General features: G+C 36.1%; 1 protein-coding gene across 1 annotated transcript in view; it reads left to right on the top strand.

Annotated features, from left to right (window-relative positions):
• The window catches only part of COL24A1 (collagen type XXIV alpha 1 chain), a 390,193-nt gene that overhangs the window by 262,186 nt on the left and 107,132 nt on the right, over positions 1-20,875 (top strand). The window contains exons 36-39 of the mRNA XM_064372593.1: positions 339-392; positions 552-659; positions 18,491-18,544; positions 20,428-20,535. Of these exons, the coding sequence (XP_064228663.1) occupies positions 339-392; positions 552-659; positions 18,491-18,544; positions 20,428-20,535 (324 nt within the window). The remainder of the gene's footprint in view (positions 1-338; positions 393-551; positions 660-18,490; positions 18,545-20,427; positions 20,536-20,875) is intronic.

Here is a 20,875-nt window from a genome sequence, read left to right as displayed (position 1 = left end):
ATTTACATTTCTTGAACTCAGAAACACAAGTCTAGCTGTATAAAGTTCCAGAGCTACCAAATGGATATATATCACCTTTAATTATCTAAAATTTATTAATATTCTGGGATCATTTTATATTTGAATTTATGATACTCTGAATCATGAAATCATCTTCAGAGCTATCCAAGGCAAGCTAAATCATACTCATTATACTGTCAAATTCTCTTTAGAAATAAAGTAGTAGAAATAAATGAACACAAATTTGCTATTTTCCATACATGCTACAGGCTAAAAATAAAATAAGATGAATTATATAGCAAAAAAAATTTAATTATACTGTTTCTGCTACAAAATAGGGTGAGCCAGGAGCTCCTGGAGAAGAAGGTCTCCAAGGAAAAGATGGGTTAAAGGTAAGTTATACTTTTAACATTATATATAAAATAGATGTTTGGTAAAATCTTTAAAATATTAGACATCATTATTTTTGTGTGCCAAACAAAAACCTGCTTATTGTGTAGCATAATTATTTCACTGCATTCCTTTATAAAAAAATTTTTATTGCATTACAGGGAGTTCCAGGAGGAAGGGGAATTCCTGGAGAGGATGGAGAAAAAGGAGAGATGGGCTTACCAGGAATTATAGGGCCCTTGGGTAGATCAGGCCAAATGGGCCTTCCGGTAAGTACTGCTGTGTTCACTTTCAAATACTAAGTGAACTCACTGCCTGTATGTGCACACATGCACACACGTACACACACTCTGACCTCCTTATATATCCAGTGGGTAATTGTATATGTGGAACTGTGGCTTGAGAGGACAAGTCAAGAACTGATTATCAGCCCTCCTAAGATTCAAAGAGGAAAGATACTTTTTCCATAAGCCACGGAACTTTTGTCATAAAATATTTATAAAGCAATCTTTTATGTTGTCTCAAACTTAGTTTTATTAAATATTTTGGATCTTTATTCACATAACTGACATTATGATTGTAGAATAATATCCTAAGGATGAAACAAGAAATTCTTTGCAAGCATAATATGAGCTATCATATCTGATCCTAAATTTTGGTATTACTTTAAGGGAAATTCTAAACATCATATTGAACAAATTCTCTTACCTCACGGCAAATGGAAGATGTGAATAAATAATGAGATTTGCAGCTGAGCAAGATGGCTCACACCTGTAATCTCAGCACTTTGGGAAGCCAAGGCAGGCGGATCACCTGAGGTCAGGAGTTTGAGACCAGCCTGGCCAACATGATGAAAACCCCGCTTCACTATAAATACGAAAATTAGCCAGGCACCATGGTGTGCACCTGTAATCACAGCTACTTGGAAGGCTGAGGCAGAATTGCTTGAACCTGGAAGGCAGAGGTTGCAGTGAACCAAGATCTTGCCACTGCACTCCAGCCTGGGAGACAGCGTGAGACTCCGTCTCAAAATAGAGAGGGTGGGGGGAGAGAGAGAGAGAGAAAGATAGCATCTTTTTTGCTTAAATGCTTAATTTATATTTGTTATGTTCTTCCAGATATAGCCTCTCTGGTCATTCTGCTGTTTCATTTGACTGTTCACTTTTTCTTGTATCCTATCTTTAAACATGGATTCTCCTCAAAGTTATCTTTACTTCTCTAAATGTTCATGACTTTGGAGATACTCTCCTATCTTGGAAGTCTTGCCTTTTGATGCTACCAGAAAATGCTTTCTCTTTCCTCTGGACTCTGGCAGTTTTATTCTGCCTTTTAAAGATTGCAACATTTAAGCATATGGGTCTTTTCTCCAGGAGGAAACAGAGCTCTTCAAAACCAGATGCTCTGTCTTTACTCCTTTCCATAAACCACAATACTCTGTGCACCAGTATTTCCACATGGGGGCTCAGTAAAGACTGAGGAACTAATTATGAGTAAACTGATCATACGGGTAGACTGGAAGACAAAGTAGCGGTTTACAGAGTTTATAATTTTCAGCTTTTTTTCTGTCCTTCTCTTTTCCTCTGGTTTCTAACCTGCAGATCACTGAATGGGCCCTGCCCCAGTGAGCTCAGTTAGGTTTGCAAGACTAATACGAAAGCTCTATCTGGAAGAATACAACAAATATCATAAATGAAACACAAACTACCTGTCTTAACCATTCACATTTATCAATGACTATAATTTCTTTAGCAGCAATTAAACTAATGTTATAACACATCTACCCCAAAATTATAGCAAAATAACATTTGAAGAATGAAGATAAACCAGAAGTATAAGATATTTTTGAGCACTGGCAAATGGAATCTTTTTTCTCTTCAGTTTTATTGTAGTAGGTGCCCATTTCTTCTCTATCCGGCCCTCTCAGTCCTGGAGAACTGTGGTGGGTGTTCCACCACAGCAAATACAAAATATTTAGAAGTCCTCCCAAAAATTATCTTCCTTTTTTTTTTTTTTTTTTTTTGAGATGGAGTCTCACTCTGTTGCTCAGTCTGGAGTGCAACGGCGTGATCCGAGTTCACTGCAACCTCCGCCTCCTGGGTTCAAGTGATTCTCCTGCCTCAGCCTCCCGAGTAGCTGGGACTACAGGTGCATGCCACCACACCCAGCTAATTTTTATATTTTTAGTAGAGACAGGGTTTTACATGTTGGCCAGGCTGGTCTTAAACTCCTGACCTCAAGTGAACCACCTGCTTTGTCCAAAGTGGTGAAATTACCATGCTTAGCCCCCAAAATTATCTTAAACATCATTAGTCCAAACACTAAACAACGTAATTTCACTTATATATTGTCATAGAATCCTCCCAAGAGCCTATAGATGTTATTATTCCCTATTTTACAACTGGGAAAAAAACTTAGAAAAAGCTAAGAGATTTGTACAAGATAATATAGCAGATGGCACTGCTTTAAAATAATAAATAAATTATTAATAAAGAATTTTTTTTACACAGAGTCTCACTCTGTCACCCAGGCTGGAGTGCAGTGGCATGATCTTGGCTCACTGCAACCTCTGCCTCCCGAGTTCAAGTGATTCTCCTACCTCAGCCTCCCAAGTAGCTGGGCTTACAGGTACCCACCACCACACCCACCTAATTTTTGTATTTTTAGTAGAGATGGAGTTTCACCATATTGTCCAGGCTGGTCTCAAACTCCTGAATTCAAGTGTTCCCTCCGCTTTGGCATCCCAAAGTGCTGGGATTATAGACGTGAGCTACTACACCTGGGTGATAAAGAAATTTCTTTATAATTTCTTTATTTTCTGACCTTGTATCTCTAAGCCTCCCTTGCCCATGTGGTAACCAGCTTTGGCCATATATTTTGCCTTTCTAGAGTTCTCAATAATTTTCATCTTTGTTAGAAGACTCATCCTTCTTCCATTAGCATCAGGTCTGGACCCACAGAGAAGCCAAGTAGCAAATGCCAAGAACGTGTGATTATCTTCCTGATAACTCTTGTCAAATTTGTTTTTATGTTAAAAAACCATCAACAGTTATGCATACTTTAGCATGTATTTTTAAAATATCAACTGGCATAGTTCCCTAGCAGAATCCTAAGAGTTCATAGGAAGGGAAAAAAACAGAACTAAGAAAAGGGAAGGTCTGAACATATACCGTAGGCTAACACAGCAAGGAATCCCAAAGAGGGCTGCTACAGTATGACAGCTGGTGACGGGCAGAGCAGTGATGAAAAAGGGGCTCAAAACAAGGCATGGAAAAATGATGGACACAGGTTTCTTCTGCTTCATAGTGTTTCCCAGGAAAAATCATGCCTTGTACACATCTTTGGTGCCTTTTTTTAGTCACACCACATGTGTGTGTTTTTTATTCTTTTTGTTGTTCTCTTTGGAATTTTAAATGGGTTTCAGCTTATAAACACAATAAAAATACCATGGCATATTTTTTCAAAAGAGTTTTGCGATCCAAGGAACTATTGCTTAATCAGACAGCCTGATGCTGGATTTATTTTTGCACTTTAAAAATTCTTCCTTAGGCAGTGTCACAAAGATGCTACCTTGGATTCATACAAAACAAACAAGAAAGAGAGTAAGAAAAAGAAATAAAACCTTTTTTTTTTTTCAAGAAAAGAAAAGATCTTACCTCCTAGAAGATTGAGGAATGAGATCTGGATTGAAAAATAAAGCAAGGGAAGCATCAGTATGAATTCTAAATCCAGGAGTTAGAGTTCTTTAAACAGAAAAAAAAAATGTATATTTTATGCTTGAATCTTCTGCTAAAATGTTCAGTTGCCTAAATACATAACTCTGTGTGAGAAAAGAATTGGGAAGCATCTGAAAAGAAACATCTGCCTGACTTATAGTCTGTTATCTATGCTAAAAAATCTACCACTGTGTTATCTAAGATCTGAACAGATGTGTGACCATGAACTCCTAAATTGGATGTATCCAAATGAAATTGTCCTGTTTTATATGTTTAGGACAAAATCTGGTTGGATTTATTGAAATGTAGTTTTTACTGTCTGTTTAAGGTGGTGTGATATTAGGTAGAGGTGACTATCTTGAGAGAAGATAAAATGAAATAAAGTGCCCTTCTCAAATAAGGTTTTTAAATAAGATCCTAAAAGTGAAGTCATAAGATGAGAAGAATATCAATAGTTAGAAAAGAATGATAAGATATACCTGTCTCTTATTTCTAACAGTTTCCTTGGAAACAATCAGTCGGGTTAATGGCATTAAGTGACATCATGGAGTAAATGATTATCTAGATCTTTATCATCTGAATGGTTTCTGTGACTCTGGTGTTAGGCTTGTTTATTCTGAACAGCCTAATACCATTTTGTAACATACATTATAAAGCAACACAAATAGCAAGCCCTGCACTGACCACTGTGTCCCTGATATCCCACTGTACATTGTTGAGTGAGTCGTTCTTTGGTTTATATATTCACACATGATACAAAATAAAGGGGTTGGAGCTATGCAGAACTTCCCGAGACGGTTGTGTCAGGAGGGATGCTAAGTTAGCAGGGCCCTGTTTTTTCTATTCCTATATCAGTCAGGAAAGAACCTTGTATGTCTTTTTAACCTAGATTTTCTTTGGAAGTAAAAATTCCATGGCTTTTTAAAAAGTGTTATCTTAGACTTTCTAAATTTTTATTCAGCCTTACAGACTGTGATTTTATAAAATGTTTTTGTTCATTCATGAATTTCATGAAGTTTTTGAGTACCTTCTATGAGCCAAGAACTCTACTAAACATTGAGGATACAGTGGGGAACAAGACTACCAAGTTTCCTGATCCTCAGATGTTATAATCTAATGAAGAAGACTGACAGATTAAAAGATCATTGCAATGCCTGTAATCCTAGTACTTCGGGAGGCCTAGGTGGGCAGATCACGAGGTCAATAGATCGAGACCATCCTGGCCAACATGGTGAAACAACGTCTCTACTAAAATACAAAAATTAGCTGGGCGTGGTGGCGCATGCCTGTAGTCCCAGCTACTCAGGAGGCTGAGGCAGGAGAATTGCTTGAACCCGAGAGGTGGAGGTTGCAGTGAGCCCAGATTGTGCCACTGCACTCCAGCCTGGCGCCTGGTGACAAAGCAAGACTCTGTCTCAAAAAAAAAAAAAAAATCATTGCAGATTGTGATAATGCAATAATGAAAATAAATGTAGTAATAAAAGAGAATAACTTATTATGAGTTGAAAAGCCAACTAGTTAGAGAACATATTTCAGCTAGGGTAGTGAGAGAAGTCTTCTCTGGATAGGGGACAATTACATTGAGACCTAAAGAATAAAAAGGAGCCTATCATGCAAAGAACTGTGGGAGGATCCTTCAAGATAGATAAAGCAGCAAGGGCTGAGATAGAGAGGTGAGAATGAGCTAAGTATTTTTAGAAAACTAAATGAAAGCTCTTACAGCTGCAGCATAATAAATAGTGAAAAGTTGTTTGAGATGAGCTTGAAGAAATAGGTAGGGAGTAGATCATGAAGGACTTTTTAAGCCATGATAAGAAATTTGAGTTTTATTCAAAGTGTGGTTAGTGTTATTGTCTATCTCAAGAAATGAAACAAATTACAGGAAAAGAACAAAATAAATTTCATTTAGGAAAGCACATCGTATGCCAAGACAATTCAATGAGAGAAAGAATTGTCTTTTCACCAAATAGTGCTGGAACAACTGGATAGCCACATGCAAAAGAATAAAGTTGAACCCTTCCTTGTACTACAGAAAAAAAATGAACTCAAAATGAGTCATAGGCCTAAATGTAAAAGCTAAAACTGTAAAAGTCTTAGAAGAAAACATAGGCATACATCTTCTAAGATAAATTGAACTTCATTAAAATTAAAATTTTTTGATTCAAAGGACGTAATCAAGAAAGTAAAAGGTCAACTCACATAATGGGAGCAATACTTGAAAATATCATATATGATAAAGGACTTGTATCCAGAAGATATTAACAGTCTGATAATAAGATAATTAACATAAATGAAAAATGGACAGACTTAAATCACTCCAAAGAAGATACAAAAATGGCTAATAAGTACATGAAAAGATGCTCAATATCATTGCAAATATCAGAAAAATGCAAATCAAAACTGCAATGAGATACCACTTCATACCTACTAGGATAGTTAGTGTTCATGAGGATATAGAGAAATTGGAACCCTTATACATTGCTGATAAGATATAAAACCTGCAGTTTCTTTGTAAACCAGTTTGGCATTTCCACAAAATGTCAAACATGGACTTACCTTATGACCCAGCAGTTCCATTTCTAGGTATATATGTCCAAGAGAGTTGCATTCAAACAAAAACTTGTACATGAATTTTCACAGCACATGGTTTATAATAGCTAAAAAGTAGAAACCCAAATGGGCAACATCTGATGAATTAATAAATAACATGTTAAATATTGTTTGACAATAAAAAGGAATGGTGTATAAGTACATAGTACAACATTGATAAACGTTGAAAACATTATGCTAAATGAAAGAAGCAATTCACAAGAAACCACGTGTTTTACTTTTATATGAAATGTCCTAAATGGGCGAACCTATACATACAGAAAGTGGATTAGTGATTGCCTAGGGCTAGAGGGGTTAGGAAGAAATGGGGAATGACTTCTTATGATTATGAGATTTTTGGGGGGAGTGATGAAAATGTTCTAAAATTGATTTTGGTAATAGTTGCATGACTATGTGAATACATTAAAATCATTGAATTGTGCACATTAAATGGGCACATAATTCATGTACATGATATGTGGATATCATGTATGAATATATATGTATCATGTGGCTGTCACATATGTAAGTGTAAATTATTCCTCAGTAAAGCTGTTTTAAAAAACAGATATAATGTGATACTTCTGAGACAAAACAGCTACTTTCACAAAGTCTATAATAGGGAGTCCCAACTGGTTCCTCTGTTTTATCAGTAAGCAACAGCAAGCTGACTATTCTCAATTAACAGGACATAGATAAATGACATATTCAAATTGTATAAAATAGCATTTTTTAAAGGGATGGGGTTCTTGCTAGGTTGCCCAGGCTAGACTTAAACTCCTGGGCTTAAGGAATTCTTCTGCCTCAGCCTCCCAAGTAGCTAGGACTATAGACACACACCAAAAAAAAAATAGTGTTCTTATTTCTATAATTATTGAATAAATCCTACATTGTAAAAAAAAAAAGTTGTTATTTTTCCTATATGCCCTGCAAGCCTCTAGATACACAGATGGGTTGCAGTGGGCAATGTTAACTTTTAAAAGCCAACATTTTGGAGCAAAATATTACTTATGAATTTCAGGAAAAGCACTAAAATAAACCAACCTACTAGCAGTAAATATTTACATCCCCCCAAAAAACTATAATAACAACATATCCTTGAAGAGAAAAATAGTGAACAAATAGTCAGGGGAGACCTTTCTGATTATAATAACAAGAAAATACAATATAGAATAAGGCAACACATAATGGGTTCTTTAAATATGTGTAGAAATTTACTGTGCAAAAATTCCTAATAGATTCATATGCATTGTTCCCTAGAAGCTAAAAAATATTAGAAAAAATCTCCCACTATACTTTACCTTTTACTCACAAACTTTGGTTTTACTTTCAATATTTAGTGCCTGTTCTTTAAAATGTTATTTTCTTACTAGTGAATACCTAATAGATTAGCTTACTGTCTAATTAGGGTTAATTATTTTCATATTTAGGCATACATTCTGTCATTCATTTATTCATTCATTAAATGTTTATTAAGCCAGACACAGTTATGGATGTTAATGTTACAGTGGTGAACAAAACAGTCACGGTTCATGCTGTCATGATGAAATTTATCAGAATTTATATTCTAATGTGGGAAGACAATGTAAGCATGAATGTAATTTTGGTAGTGATAAGTGCTGTGAAGGAAACAAAAGATTGGGTGCAGTGAATTTAATATATTCACACCCATATTGGGTGCCTATTATCCCAGCACTTTGGAAAGCTGAGACAGGAGGATCACTTAAACCCTGGAGTTCAAGACCAGCCTGAGCAACATAAAGAGACTCTTATATCTACCAAAATTTTTTAAAATTTTGCTGGTATGGTGGCTTACACCTGTGATCCCTGCCACTTGAGAGGCTGGGGTTGGAAGATCTGCTTTAGACTACTGGGAGATCAGGGCTGCAGTAAGCCCTGATCACAGAGAAAGATGGATGGATGGATGGATGGGTGGAAGGAAGGGAGGAAAGGAAGGAAGGAGGAGGGAGGGATGGAGGGAGGGAGAGGGAGGGAGGGAAAGAAAAAGGAAGGAAGGAAAGAAGAGAAATAAAGGGAAAGAAATAGAGAAAAAGGAGAAAGAAGAGAGAAAAGAGAAAGAAAAATAGAGGAAGGAAGGAAGGGGAAGGGAAGGAAGGAAAGAAAGGGAAAGAAGAGAAAAGAGAAGAAAAGAAAGAAAGAGAGAAAAAAGAAAATATGTTGTTGGGATGTGGAGTGACTAGGTAAAGGGGCTGCCTACTTGGGGTGGTCACAGAAGTACTATCTGACACTGCATTGAGCCAGACACCTAAGCATGGAGAAAGCCAGCTACGTGATTATCTCAGGAAAAGAGATTTCTAAGTAGAGGAAATATCTAATGCAAAGACCCTAAGACAGAAGGGGTCTTGATCTATTTTTAAAAAGAGAAAAGAAAAAAAATGGAAAAAATCCCTATATCTGGAGTATAGTAAATAATTGGAAAACATGATGCCAGAGAAATGTAGGAGCCAGATTGTAAGGTATTACAGACCATGATAAGAGGTTTGGCGATTGTTCTCATTGCAATGCACGGTCATTTGGAATGTTTTGACTAGGGAGAAGGGTGTGATTAAAATGGTTAGTGATTATTTGGGCTATTGTGAAGAAGAGAATTATGGTGGGTAAAAGTGGACCAAATTACTTAGAAAGCTTTGGCAGTAGTCTAGATGAAAAATGATGGTGGCTTGGAATATGAGAAAACACAGTATAAGTGAATAATGATCAGATTCAACACATATTTTAGAGGCATAGCTGACTGAATTTGCTCCTGGTTTAGATTTTGAGAAGATGGGATAAAGTAATAAATAATAAACGCTATTTTAGCCTAGGCAACTGAGTGGATGATCATGTCATTAAATGAGTAACAGAGCGACAGATTTGTACTTTGAGATGTACAAATATATAACTGCTTTATTTCTGGCTCATCTGGTTTTCCTCACAAGCTCCTACTTACTGATTGGTGGAATGCAGTGGGGGCAGGGGAAATGGCAGCAGGCAAAAAGAAAATTTAAAATCTTTTAGTTGAATGCTTAAACTTACTCTAATCATATAAGGTCGTTTCTTCAGGTGCACAGCCTATCAAGATGCTTAGTCTCACAAACGTATCAATCCTTGACCTCTCTCTTTTACTCCTTTCCAACAATTGATTCTGTGTGTCTTGTGATGGCAAGGATGAGGATGCTCTGGATATTGATGCAGGTGTTGTTTGTGCTTATTGGACATGGTAATCTTCCCTCACTACCTACCCTGCTGGTTTCTGGTGATGATGTTTGAATCTAGTAATTTTCTTTTTTTTTTTTTGGAGAAGAGGATTCCCTTGCTGAACTGGCCTCACGTCAGGTCCCACTAATTGCTATAGATCTCTTTGAGGTCCGCTGTAGTTCTTATTCAGTTCTAGTCAAGGAAACCTGCTTCTCAGCCCTTATTGTACAGCTGCATATTCCTAGAGCAGTGATCATCCCATCCCTGCCACGAATTCACCAGCTGTTTTTTTTTTTGTTTGTTTGTTTGTTTTTTTGCAACGGAGTTTCGCTCGTTACCCAGGCTGGAGTGCAATGGCGCGATCTCGGCTCACCGCAACCTCCGCCTCCTGGGTTCAGGCAATTCTCCTGCCTCAGCCTCCTGAGTAGCTGGGATTACAGGCACGCGCCACCATGCCCAGCTAATTTTTTGTGTTAGTAGAGACGAGGTTTCACCATGTTGACCAGGATGGTCTCGATCTCTTGACCTTGTGATTCACCCGCCTCGGCCTCCCAAAGTGCTGGGATTACAGGCTTGAGCCACCGCGCCCGGCCTGTTTTTGAGTTGCCATCTACATCATATAGGAATTGAAGAGTAGCTCAGGAAAATTTAACTGTATGCTCTTCCTCATTTTGACTTTGTTGAGTAACCATATTGATAGGGCTACACACCAGGTGATATCTATATAAGATACCTTTCCAAATTCCAAAACAGTAGTTGGGAACAAAGATCTCTCTCTGACAAAACTCAAAAAAGGGAAAATATGTCTCTCTCTCTCCTCCTTTGCCTTCCCACATTCTCTTGTAGCCAAAACAAACAAACAAAAACCTCTCTGCTTCTCTTTACTCTCCCTATGTCATATCCTCATCCTTCTATCATCAAGTAAAAGCCTTATAGTAATACATGGAAAGTGTCTTCTCTGTCAAAGGACAGCTTTGTGTGCTAGGTGTTCCAGACTCAACTTGTGAAATGTGAGAAGTTGGAAACAAGAAAAATAGGAACATCTTCTTTTAAGGCATTCGGCCTTTGGGCATACAGACACCTGAGGCTGAATAGGCAAAGTCCTCATATTCCAAGAGGCAAGAAAGAAAACCATTTTGCTCTTTTTCAAATTATTGCCTCATTACAGTGAAGGTGGGGAAGAGTAGGAGGAAAGCAGTTTAGGGATAGGAAGAGGGATTTTGAGACTTTGGTTTTGGACCATGAAGTTTAAGATACCTAATAGAAATGCAAAGAGCTGTCATTAGGTAGAGTAATCAGAGGGTCAGTGATACGGTGAGAATAGGTGATATAACTGAGGAATCCTTAGAATACAGGTCTCTCAAAACCATACCGTTAAACGTAAATGAATCAGTCTGCTTCTGAAAGATTTTTGGGTAAACAATGAAATTAAGGCAGAAATCAAGGAATTCTTTGAAACTAATGAAAACAATGATACAACATACCAGAATCTCGGGGACACAGCTAAAGCAGTGTTAAGAGGAAAGTTTAAAGAACTAAATACCTACATTAAAAAGTTAGAAAAATATCTAATTAACAGCATAACATCACACCTAGAAGAACTAGAAAAACAGGAGCAAAACAACCCCAAAGCTGAAATAGCCAAAATCAGAGCTGAACCGAACAAAATGGAGATGAGAATAAAACATACAAAAGATCAACAAAACCAAAACTTCATTTATTGAAAGAATAAAGATTTATAGACCACGAGCTAGAATAATAAAGAAAAAAGGGGAGATGATCCAAATAAACAATTGGAAATGACAAAGGGGACATTATCATTAATGCCACAGAAATACCAAAAAAACCCTCAAAGATTATTATGAACACCTCTCTGCACACAAACTAGAAAACCTAGAAGAAATTCATAAATTCCTGGAAATATACAACCTCCCAAGATTGAACCAGAAAGAAACTGAAACCCTGAACAGACCAATAATGAATTCTGAAATTGAATCAGTAATATAAAAACCTACCAATCAGAGACAGTCCAGGACCAGACAGATTGACAGCTGAATTCTAACGGAGATGTAAAGAAGAGCTGGTACAAGTCCTACTGAAACCATTCCGAAAAACTGAGTCGAAGGGATTCCTCCCTAACTCATTGTATGAGGCCAGCATCATTCTGATACACAACAAAAAAAGAAGACTTCAGGCCAATATCCCTGTTGAACATAGATGCAAAAATCTATAACAAAATACTAGCAAACTCGATTTAGCAGCACATCAAAAAGCGAGTCTATCACGAATAAGTAGGCTTTATTCCTGGGATGTAAGGTTGGTTCAACATATGCAAATCAATAAATGTGATTCATCACATAAATAGAACTAAAAACAAAAAACACATGATTATCTCAAAAGGTACAGAAAAAGCTTTCGATAAAATTCAATATGCCTTCATGTTAACCCCCAACAAACTTGACCTTGAAAGTACATACCTCAAAATAATAACAGTCATCTATGACAAACCCACAGCCAACGTTGTATCTAATAGGCAAAAGCTGGAAGCATTCCCCTTGAGAAATGGAACTCTTACCACTCCTATTCAACATGGTACTGGAACGCTCAGTCAAAACAATCAGAAAAGAGAAAGAAAAACCATCTACATAGGAAAAGAGGAAATCAAACTTTTTTTTGCAGATTATATGATTCTGTACCTAGAAAACCCCATAGTCTCTGCTCACAGTCTCCTAGATCTGATAAACAACTTCAGCAAAATTTCAGAATACAAAATCAATGTACAAAAATTAATAGCATTTCTATACACCAATAACATCCCAGCTGAGAAACAAATCAAGAATTTAATCCCACTCACAATAGCCACGGAAAGAATAAAATACCTAGGAATATTTGGGAGGCCAAGGTGGACAGATCGCAAGGTCAGGAGAGTGAAACTATCCTGGCCAACGTGGTAGGTGAAACCCCGTCTCTACTAAAAATACAAAAATTAGCTGGGTGTGGTGGCATGTGCCTGTAGTCTCAGCTACTCAGCTGAGGCAAGAGAATTGCTTGAACCCAGGAGACAGAGGTTGCAGTGAGCCGAGATTGTGCCACTGCACTCTAGCCTGGTGACAGAGTGAGAGTTCGTCTCAAAAAAAAAATATATAATATATATATATATACCTAGGAATACAGTTAACCAGGGAGGTGAAAGATCTCTACAATGAGAATTAGAAGACTGCTGAAAGAAATCAGAGACAGCACAAACAAATGTAAAAACATTCTATGCTCATGGATAGGAAGAATCAATATTGTTAAAATGGCCATACTTTCCAAAGCGATTTAGATACTCAATGCCATTTCTATCAAATTACCAAGAACGTTTTTCACAGAACTAGCAAAAGCCATTCTAAAATTCTTATGGAACCAAAAAAGAGTCCAAATGGCTAAAGCAATCCTAAGCAAAAAGAATAAAGCTGGAGGCATCATACTACCTGACTTCAAACTATACTACAAGACTACAGTAACTAAAACAACGTTGTACTGATACAGAAAACAGTTAGACAGACCAATGAAACAGGTTAGAGAACCCAGAAATAAAGCCACACAACTACAACTAACTGATCTTTGACAAAGGCAATAATAACAAGCAATGGGGAAAGTTTAGCTTGTCAGTAGATGGTGTTAGGATAACTGGCTAGCCGCATGCTACAGAAGATACCTTTCACCATGTACAAAAATCATTTTAAGATGGATTAAATACTTAAATGTAAAACCTAAAACTATAAAAACCTTAGAGGAGAACCTAGAGAATACTCTTCTGGACATCAGCCCTCGCAAAGACTTCATGACAAAGACTCCAAAAGCTGTTGCGTCAAAAACAAAACTTGGCGAATGAACCTAATTAAACTAAAAAGTTTCTGCACAGCACAAAAAAACTATCAAAAGAGTAAGCAGACAACCTAAGAACAGGAGAAAATATTTGCAAATTATGCATCCAACAAAGATCTAATATCCAGAATCTATAAGGACCTTAAATCAATAAGCAAAAAACAACTCCATTAAAAATAGGTAAAGGGCTTGAACATACACTTCTCAGAAGAAGACATACATGTGACCATCAAGTATATGAAAAAATGCTCAGTGTCGCTAATTAGGGAAATGCAAATCAAAACCACAATGAGATACCACCTCACACCAGTCAAAGTGGCTGTTATTAAAAAGTCAAAACATAACAGATACTGGTGAGGTTGCAGAGAAAAGCAAACACACACTGCCTGTGGGAATGTGAGTTAGCTCAGCCACTGTGGAAAATAGTCTGGAGATTTCTCAAAGGACTTAGAAAGAACTGCCATTCAACCCAGCAATCCTATTACTGGGTACATACCCAAAGGAATATGACCTATTCTTCCGTAAAGACGCATGCACGTTTATGTTCATTGCAGCACCATTCACAATAGCAAAGACATGGGATCAACCTAAATCTCCATCAACAGTGGACTGGATGAAGAATATGTGGTATGTATACACCATGGAATCCTATGCGGTCATAAAAAAGAACAAGATCATGTCCTTAACAGCAACATGGTTGCAGCTGGAAGCCATTATCCTAAGCAAATTAATGCAGAAACAGAAAACCAAATACCACATGTTCTCACTTATAAGTTGGAGCTAAACCTTGAGCACGCATGGACACAAAGAAGGGAACAATAAACATCAGGGCCTACTTGAGAGCGAAGGGTGGGAGGAAGGTGAAGACTGAAAAACTGCCTATTCAGTATTATGCTGCTTACCTAGGTGACAAAATTATCTGTACACCAAGTCCATATAACACATAATTTACTCACATAACAAACCTGCACATTTACGCCTTGAACCTAAAATAAAAGTTAGACAGAAAAAAATAAAAAATAATACTCTGGTTTCTGTGGCATGTGCCATACTTCCAGTAACTGGAGACAGAGGTGAGTGGGTTGCTTGGTCCTAGGAGTTCAAGTCTTGCCTGGGCAACATCTCAAGACACTGTTTCTAAAATAAATAAAAGTAATATACAAAAATAGATTCCATTCTTTTTCACCAGCAACAAGCAATTAGATATTTTAAAATGCAATTTCCAACACAATTAGCCACAAAATTAAGTACCTAGCAATACATCTAAACAAAATATTTGTAAAAATTATATTCATGATAGGAAAACTCAATAATATAAAATTATCAATCTTCCCCCAAATTAGTCAATACAGTTAATATAATTTCAGTCAAAATCCTGATGGGATTTTAATAAAACTTGATTGATAAAAAGTGTTTTTAAAATATGTGTGGAAAATCAAAGGGCCAATATTAAGACAATTTTAAAGAATAAGTTGTGCAGAGATGGGATGGTTGTGGAGGAGGTGGGAGGAAAAACTTGGCCTATCTGATATAACTCATTATTGAAGCTAGAGTAATTAAGTTAGTGGCATATTCATTCACAAATAAACAAACCAATGGAAATTGAAGATAAGGTAGAATCAGATATATTTTGAAACTTGATTTTTGATAAATTTATTATGCACTACAGATCTATAATGAAATGATGAACTATTTAATAAATGGTACAACTGGTTATCCAAACGGAAAAAAAAATACTCTCCCTCACACAAGTGCACACTTGCACGCACACACACATACCCCACAAAATTAAATTCCAATTTGATTAAAGGCTTAACTGTTAAAATTGAAAAATTAAAACTTTTAGGAGACCATTTAAGATAATATTTTATGATCTTATAAGGAAAGGGGAAGCAGTAAAGATTTCTTAAGACAAAACACTAAAAGAGAAACAGAGAAAAATGATCACTTTGACTGCATTAAAATTGCAAACATGTGTTAGTCCAAAGTCATAATAAACAAGGTGAGAAAATAAGATACAGGCTGCGAAAAGAGATATGTGATATATAGAATGAACAAAATGTAAGTATGTATAAGAATGCATCCATATAACTCAATAAGGACAGCCCAGTAGAATAATGGGCACAAGATAGGAACCAGAAATTCACATGTAGATATAGATGTCTAATAACTTTATGAGTATCTATTCATTTTTCCATAATCAATAATATAAATTGAAATGATTAATAACATCATTCTGCACCCATTTTAAGTCTCATACAATCAAGCATTATAAGAAATAAGGAGTAAGTGGAACTCTTAAGCATTGCCATTGAGAATGTAAATTGGCAGAACACTTTGGAGAACAATTTGACAAACATCCGATATGCTTGAAGATGTATATATCCTATAACCCAGCAATTCAATTTTAGTACATAGTCTATAAAAACTCTTGACACGAACACATAGAGACATGTACAGGGTGTTTATTCCAGCATTGTCTGTAATAGCAAAAGAAAGCCACCAAAACATTAACCAACGGGAAAAATGCATAAATAAGTTGTGGTTTGATAATAACATGGAATCCTGTAGCAGTTTAAAAAAAATGAATTAAAGACACAGTAATTTCAAAACCAAAATGTGTTAAAAAGAAGTTTCAGGGCCGGGCGCGGTGGCTCACGCCTGTAATCCCAGCACTTTGGGAGGCTGAGGCGGGTGGATCACGAGGTCAAGAGATCGAGACCATCCTGGTCAACATGGTGAAACCCCGTCTCTACTAATACAAAAAATTAGCTGGGCATGGTGGCGCATGCCTGTAATCCCAGCTACTCAGGAGGCTGAGGCAGGAGAATTGCCTGAACCCAGGAGGCGGAGGTTGCGGTGAGCCGAGATCGCGCCATTGCACTCGAGCCTGGGTAACAAGAGCGAAACTCCGTCTCAAAAAAAAAAAAAAAAAAAGAAGTTTCAGGAGAACACATAAAGTATGATACTGCTTTTTTAAAATTTTAAAAGATGCAAAATTAGTACATATTGCTTGGGGATGCAAATGGAGTAAAATAATTAAGAAATGTGTGGGAACAATAAAATTCGAGATAATGGTTGCACCTTTAGTAGGGACGAAGGGTGATGTGTTTGGAATAGCATATGTTTAATGTGGGGCTTCAATTATATATATGTATACATACACACACACACACACACACATAGGTTCTATTTCTTAAAGTAGTTGGTAGGTAAATGGGCTTTCGTTGTACTTTTTAATATCTTTACATGTACTTAAATATTGTGTAATACACTTTTAGTAAACAGCAGAGGCTAATAACGACTAACATTTTTAAGCTCTTTATTACTCCTTTCTAAACTTTACATGCAGTAAGATATTTACTCTTAGTAAGTCTTTGTAAAAGTTTTCTTATACCTCTTTTATTTAATAGGAATCTGAGGCCTTTACAAATTAAATAATCTACCTATGGCCACATAGCTGTTAGGTGCCAGAGCCAGAATATGAAATGGGAGCAGTCTGACTTTTAAAAGCTCACATCTTTAAGCTCTATGAAGTTTAATCAGCTTCTTTTTGAAAGTCCTCATTAACTTCAAAGAAATCCTCAGGCTAGTGCAACTATCATTTCTACCTCTGGATGCAGCTATAACTACAGCAATAGAGCACAACAGCTTTGGCCTCTAAATTCAGTGGTTTTCTGAGACTAGAAGAACATTTGCTCAGGAGCATAGTGTATGAGTCATTTCCTTAGCTATCTGTTTATTCGTTCAACAAATATTTATCTAGAGCCTACACTGCACAGTGGTAAACCACAAGTTATTTCTTGTCTACATCATTTTTGCAATTTGCCAAGATTTTGGGACACAAATTTGAGATTTCCATTTTCATTTCCAGCAAATGCAGGGAATGTTGTGATTAATAACCATTTTAGAACTTGCAACCTGGCTTACTGTGGAACTCACTTAAGCCTAACCATTGTTTACCTGAAACTTCTTATGGTGACCCACTTTTTACTAAAAGAAAAAAGTGTATATTGAAAACTTTTGAACTACTTTTAGCCAAACAAAGGACAAACTGAAATAAAAATATTATTTTTAAGTTTTATATGACTACCTTCTTTTTCTCTCCGTATTTCCTTCTTTTTTTTTTCACAGATCAAAGAATATCTCTTTAACTTTCTACTCCAGTGAGATTTTGAGATTTTCCTTGACCCTATATTAGATATACGGAAATTTTTCTTTACCATGTACTAGATGTATTTTATACTCTGTACTTTCTTTAGTATGTGCGTGGAGACTTCCTCGGATAGGCAGCAGTCCTGTACTTCCCACAAGATGCTGAGCTTCCAGTAGCTGATAGAAGTGCTGACATGGATGCATTTGGGTTTATGTTTTTATTTCTCTAATCATTTTTTTACAGCCTGTGACATAGAAGGCATGAGTTAACTTTAATTCCATTCTTTCTAATTAAAATGGGTATAGTGAATCTAAGTAATGTTCCACCTAGAATAATGAACAGTGTAATTTTATCTGCCTTGGCCAGCTTGTGTGTGTGAACTTTATACCTAATAACAGCTGTACCTCTAAGTCATTGTGACCTCTTTTTAATGATTATACAAACCTAATAATGTGAAAAGTAACCCTCATTTTACTTCTTGTCTAATCCAGTGATTATCTGATAGAAGTATTCAAATACTTCATCTCATCTTTTCTTTAACCACTTATTTCCTTTTTTATATTGAATATTTTAGGGGCCTGAAGGAATTGTGGGGATTCTAGGTCAAAGAGGTCGTCCAGGGAAAAAGGTAATTTTTTACATCTTTTTATAAAGGTTTTGTTTCTTCTGATGTGCCTAGCACTCCGTAGACTGCTCTAATGTTTTTATTTGTGCTAGATGGTAAAGTATTAAAGAATTATAAATGTTGCTTTAAAAGATACATTTATATAAATTAATATTTAATTTCAGTTAGGAGTACTTATTATCTTATTTGAAGGCAAAATTTCCATTTTGTAGCTTGTAAAAAAAATCTTAGCTTTTTCTTCTTTCTCTTGTGTGCCAAAAATTCTTTTAGTAGACCATGGGCAAGAAGAAAGATAAAGGGAAAATACTATACCATTTGTGCTATTCAATATCAACTTTAGTAAAGTATTTGAGAGAAAAGAATGTAACTATAATTATTTGTTGTTAATGTGTTTTTCTAAGTTGATTTTATTTTTTCCATGTGTTAAGTACTACAAGGATATTTTTACTTGCTTACTTTATATTTTACTAAAATATAGTTGTATTCATAAAATTCTAGTATATATAATGAAAATTTATATTTCTATAAATATGGAATCAATAATCTATTCAAATGTTGATGAAACACAGGAATGGTATTCCCATTGGACTGTGACAGTTTAGAATTATTTATTATAATTATCTTCAAATCATACCATAATTTCATTTCAAGAATCCAATTCCAGCATTTCTGCTAACATATGCCTAGTCAGTCATTTCAGAATTTTTAAGCAGTAGATGGGAAATAAATAATAAAGAGAAATGAATGAGGTAACATTTAGTTGCCATTCTTATTCATTTAAAATAATTCCAATATTGAAGTTTCTTTCATCCCACATAGTATTATGTCTAAAATCAACATTAGTAGTGAGACAGTGCAAGTCTTTATATAATAACAATCTGCACCCCTGGAAAAATAAAATAAATCCTTTTAACTGTTATGAATCCCAAAAATTTCCTGACCAACTGTGTTCACAGTAGTTTTTCTTTGTGTCTTCTTGTTTATCAATAATAGAATAGCTTTGTTCTCACTTAAGAAAATGAAGAATAATGCAACGTTGTTTAATAGCACTATATTTTGGTGCTTAAGAGGGGTCAGTTTGTTGGCCGGGCGCAGTGGCTCACGCCTGTAATCCTAGCACTTTGGGAGACCAAAGTGGGTGGATTGCTTGATGTGAGGAGTTCGAGACCAGCCTGGCCAACATGGTGAAACTCTGTCTCTACTAAAAACACAAAACTTAGCCAGGCATGGTGATGGGCTCCTGTAATCCCAGTTACTTGGGAGGCTGAGTCAGAAGAATCTCTTGAACCTGGGATGCAGAGGTTGTAGTAATCCAAGATCACGCCACTGCACTCCAGCCTGGGCAATAAAGTGAGTCAGTTTGTCTAATAGAAAGCAGAAGATAGTTAGTTTTCAAAAAGATGTAAAATGATATAAAAATGTTACGGATTTTTCAAGGCATACTCCAAGCCAATGAGTGATGATCCTGAATGTACAGAACTGTACACTGGAGCTCTTTTTGTATTGAACAGACTGTTGCATTGAAATTCTCTATAGAAACAGACATTTCAAAGAGCTTATGTTTTCTTATAGTAACAGTACATACATGCATACTTACATACGTATATAGCAAAATTAAAAATTTTTTAAATGGTTATTTGGAACTCAACATGAGCACCAGATACCCCCGGCTTGTTTGGTCAAAATTATTTTTTTAATCCTTTTCCAAAATTACTTTTATTTTTAAAATAACTTATGTGGCGATGGTCTATTATTATTGTTAGTGGTGGTCTGTAATATTGTTAACCAAATATTCCTCAGGAGCTGTTCAGGAATATCATATAGTTAATTAATATAAGTATAAACTTTTTTTTCTTATTTGTCTCTCTTACTAATGTCATTTGCAGGGTGATAAGGGACAAGTAGGACCCATGGGAGAAGTTGGAAGCAAAGGTTTCCCTGGAAAAATTGGGAACAGTGGTCCTAAGGGTGCCAGAGGAACAAGAGGTGCTGTGGTCAGTATTTGATTTGCTTCCAGAACTGAGTCACTGTGGATGGGAAAGAAATGTATCCATGCCCGTAAAGTTTCATCCCTTGATTAGCTTTACAGAGAAGCCAATAGTTCCATTGAAAATAATCTACCTCCATGGGATGTGGAGAATTGTAAGCATTCCACAGTACTTAAATGGCTTAGTGGTTTCTGGACATGACAAGGAGAGGGGGAAAAAAAACTGAAAATGGAAATAAAATATGAAATGAGGTTTTAAAAAATAAGATTATAACTCCTAACCAAAGTAGGAAATTTTATATGGCCAGCACTTAAAATTGGGATTTAATATCTGTATAAAACTATGC

This window comes from Aotus nancymaae, unplaced genomic scaffold, assembly GCF_030222135.1.
Source record: "Aotus nancymaae isolate 86718 unplaced genomic scaffold, 86718_ANA_hifiasm-v0.15.2.pri h1tg000007l, whole genome shotgun sequence".
NCBI classification, from domain to species: domain Eukaryota; kingdom Metazoa; phylum Chordata; class Mammalia; order Primates; family Aotidae; genus Aotus; species Aotus nancymaae.
The sequence above is the reverse complement of the archived record's forward strand: the minus strand, read 5'-3'. Positions and strand labels throughout refer to the sequence as shown.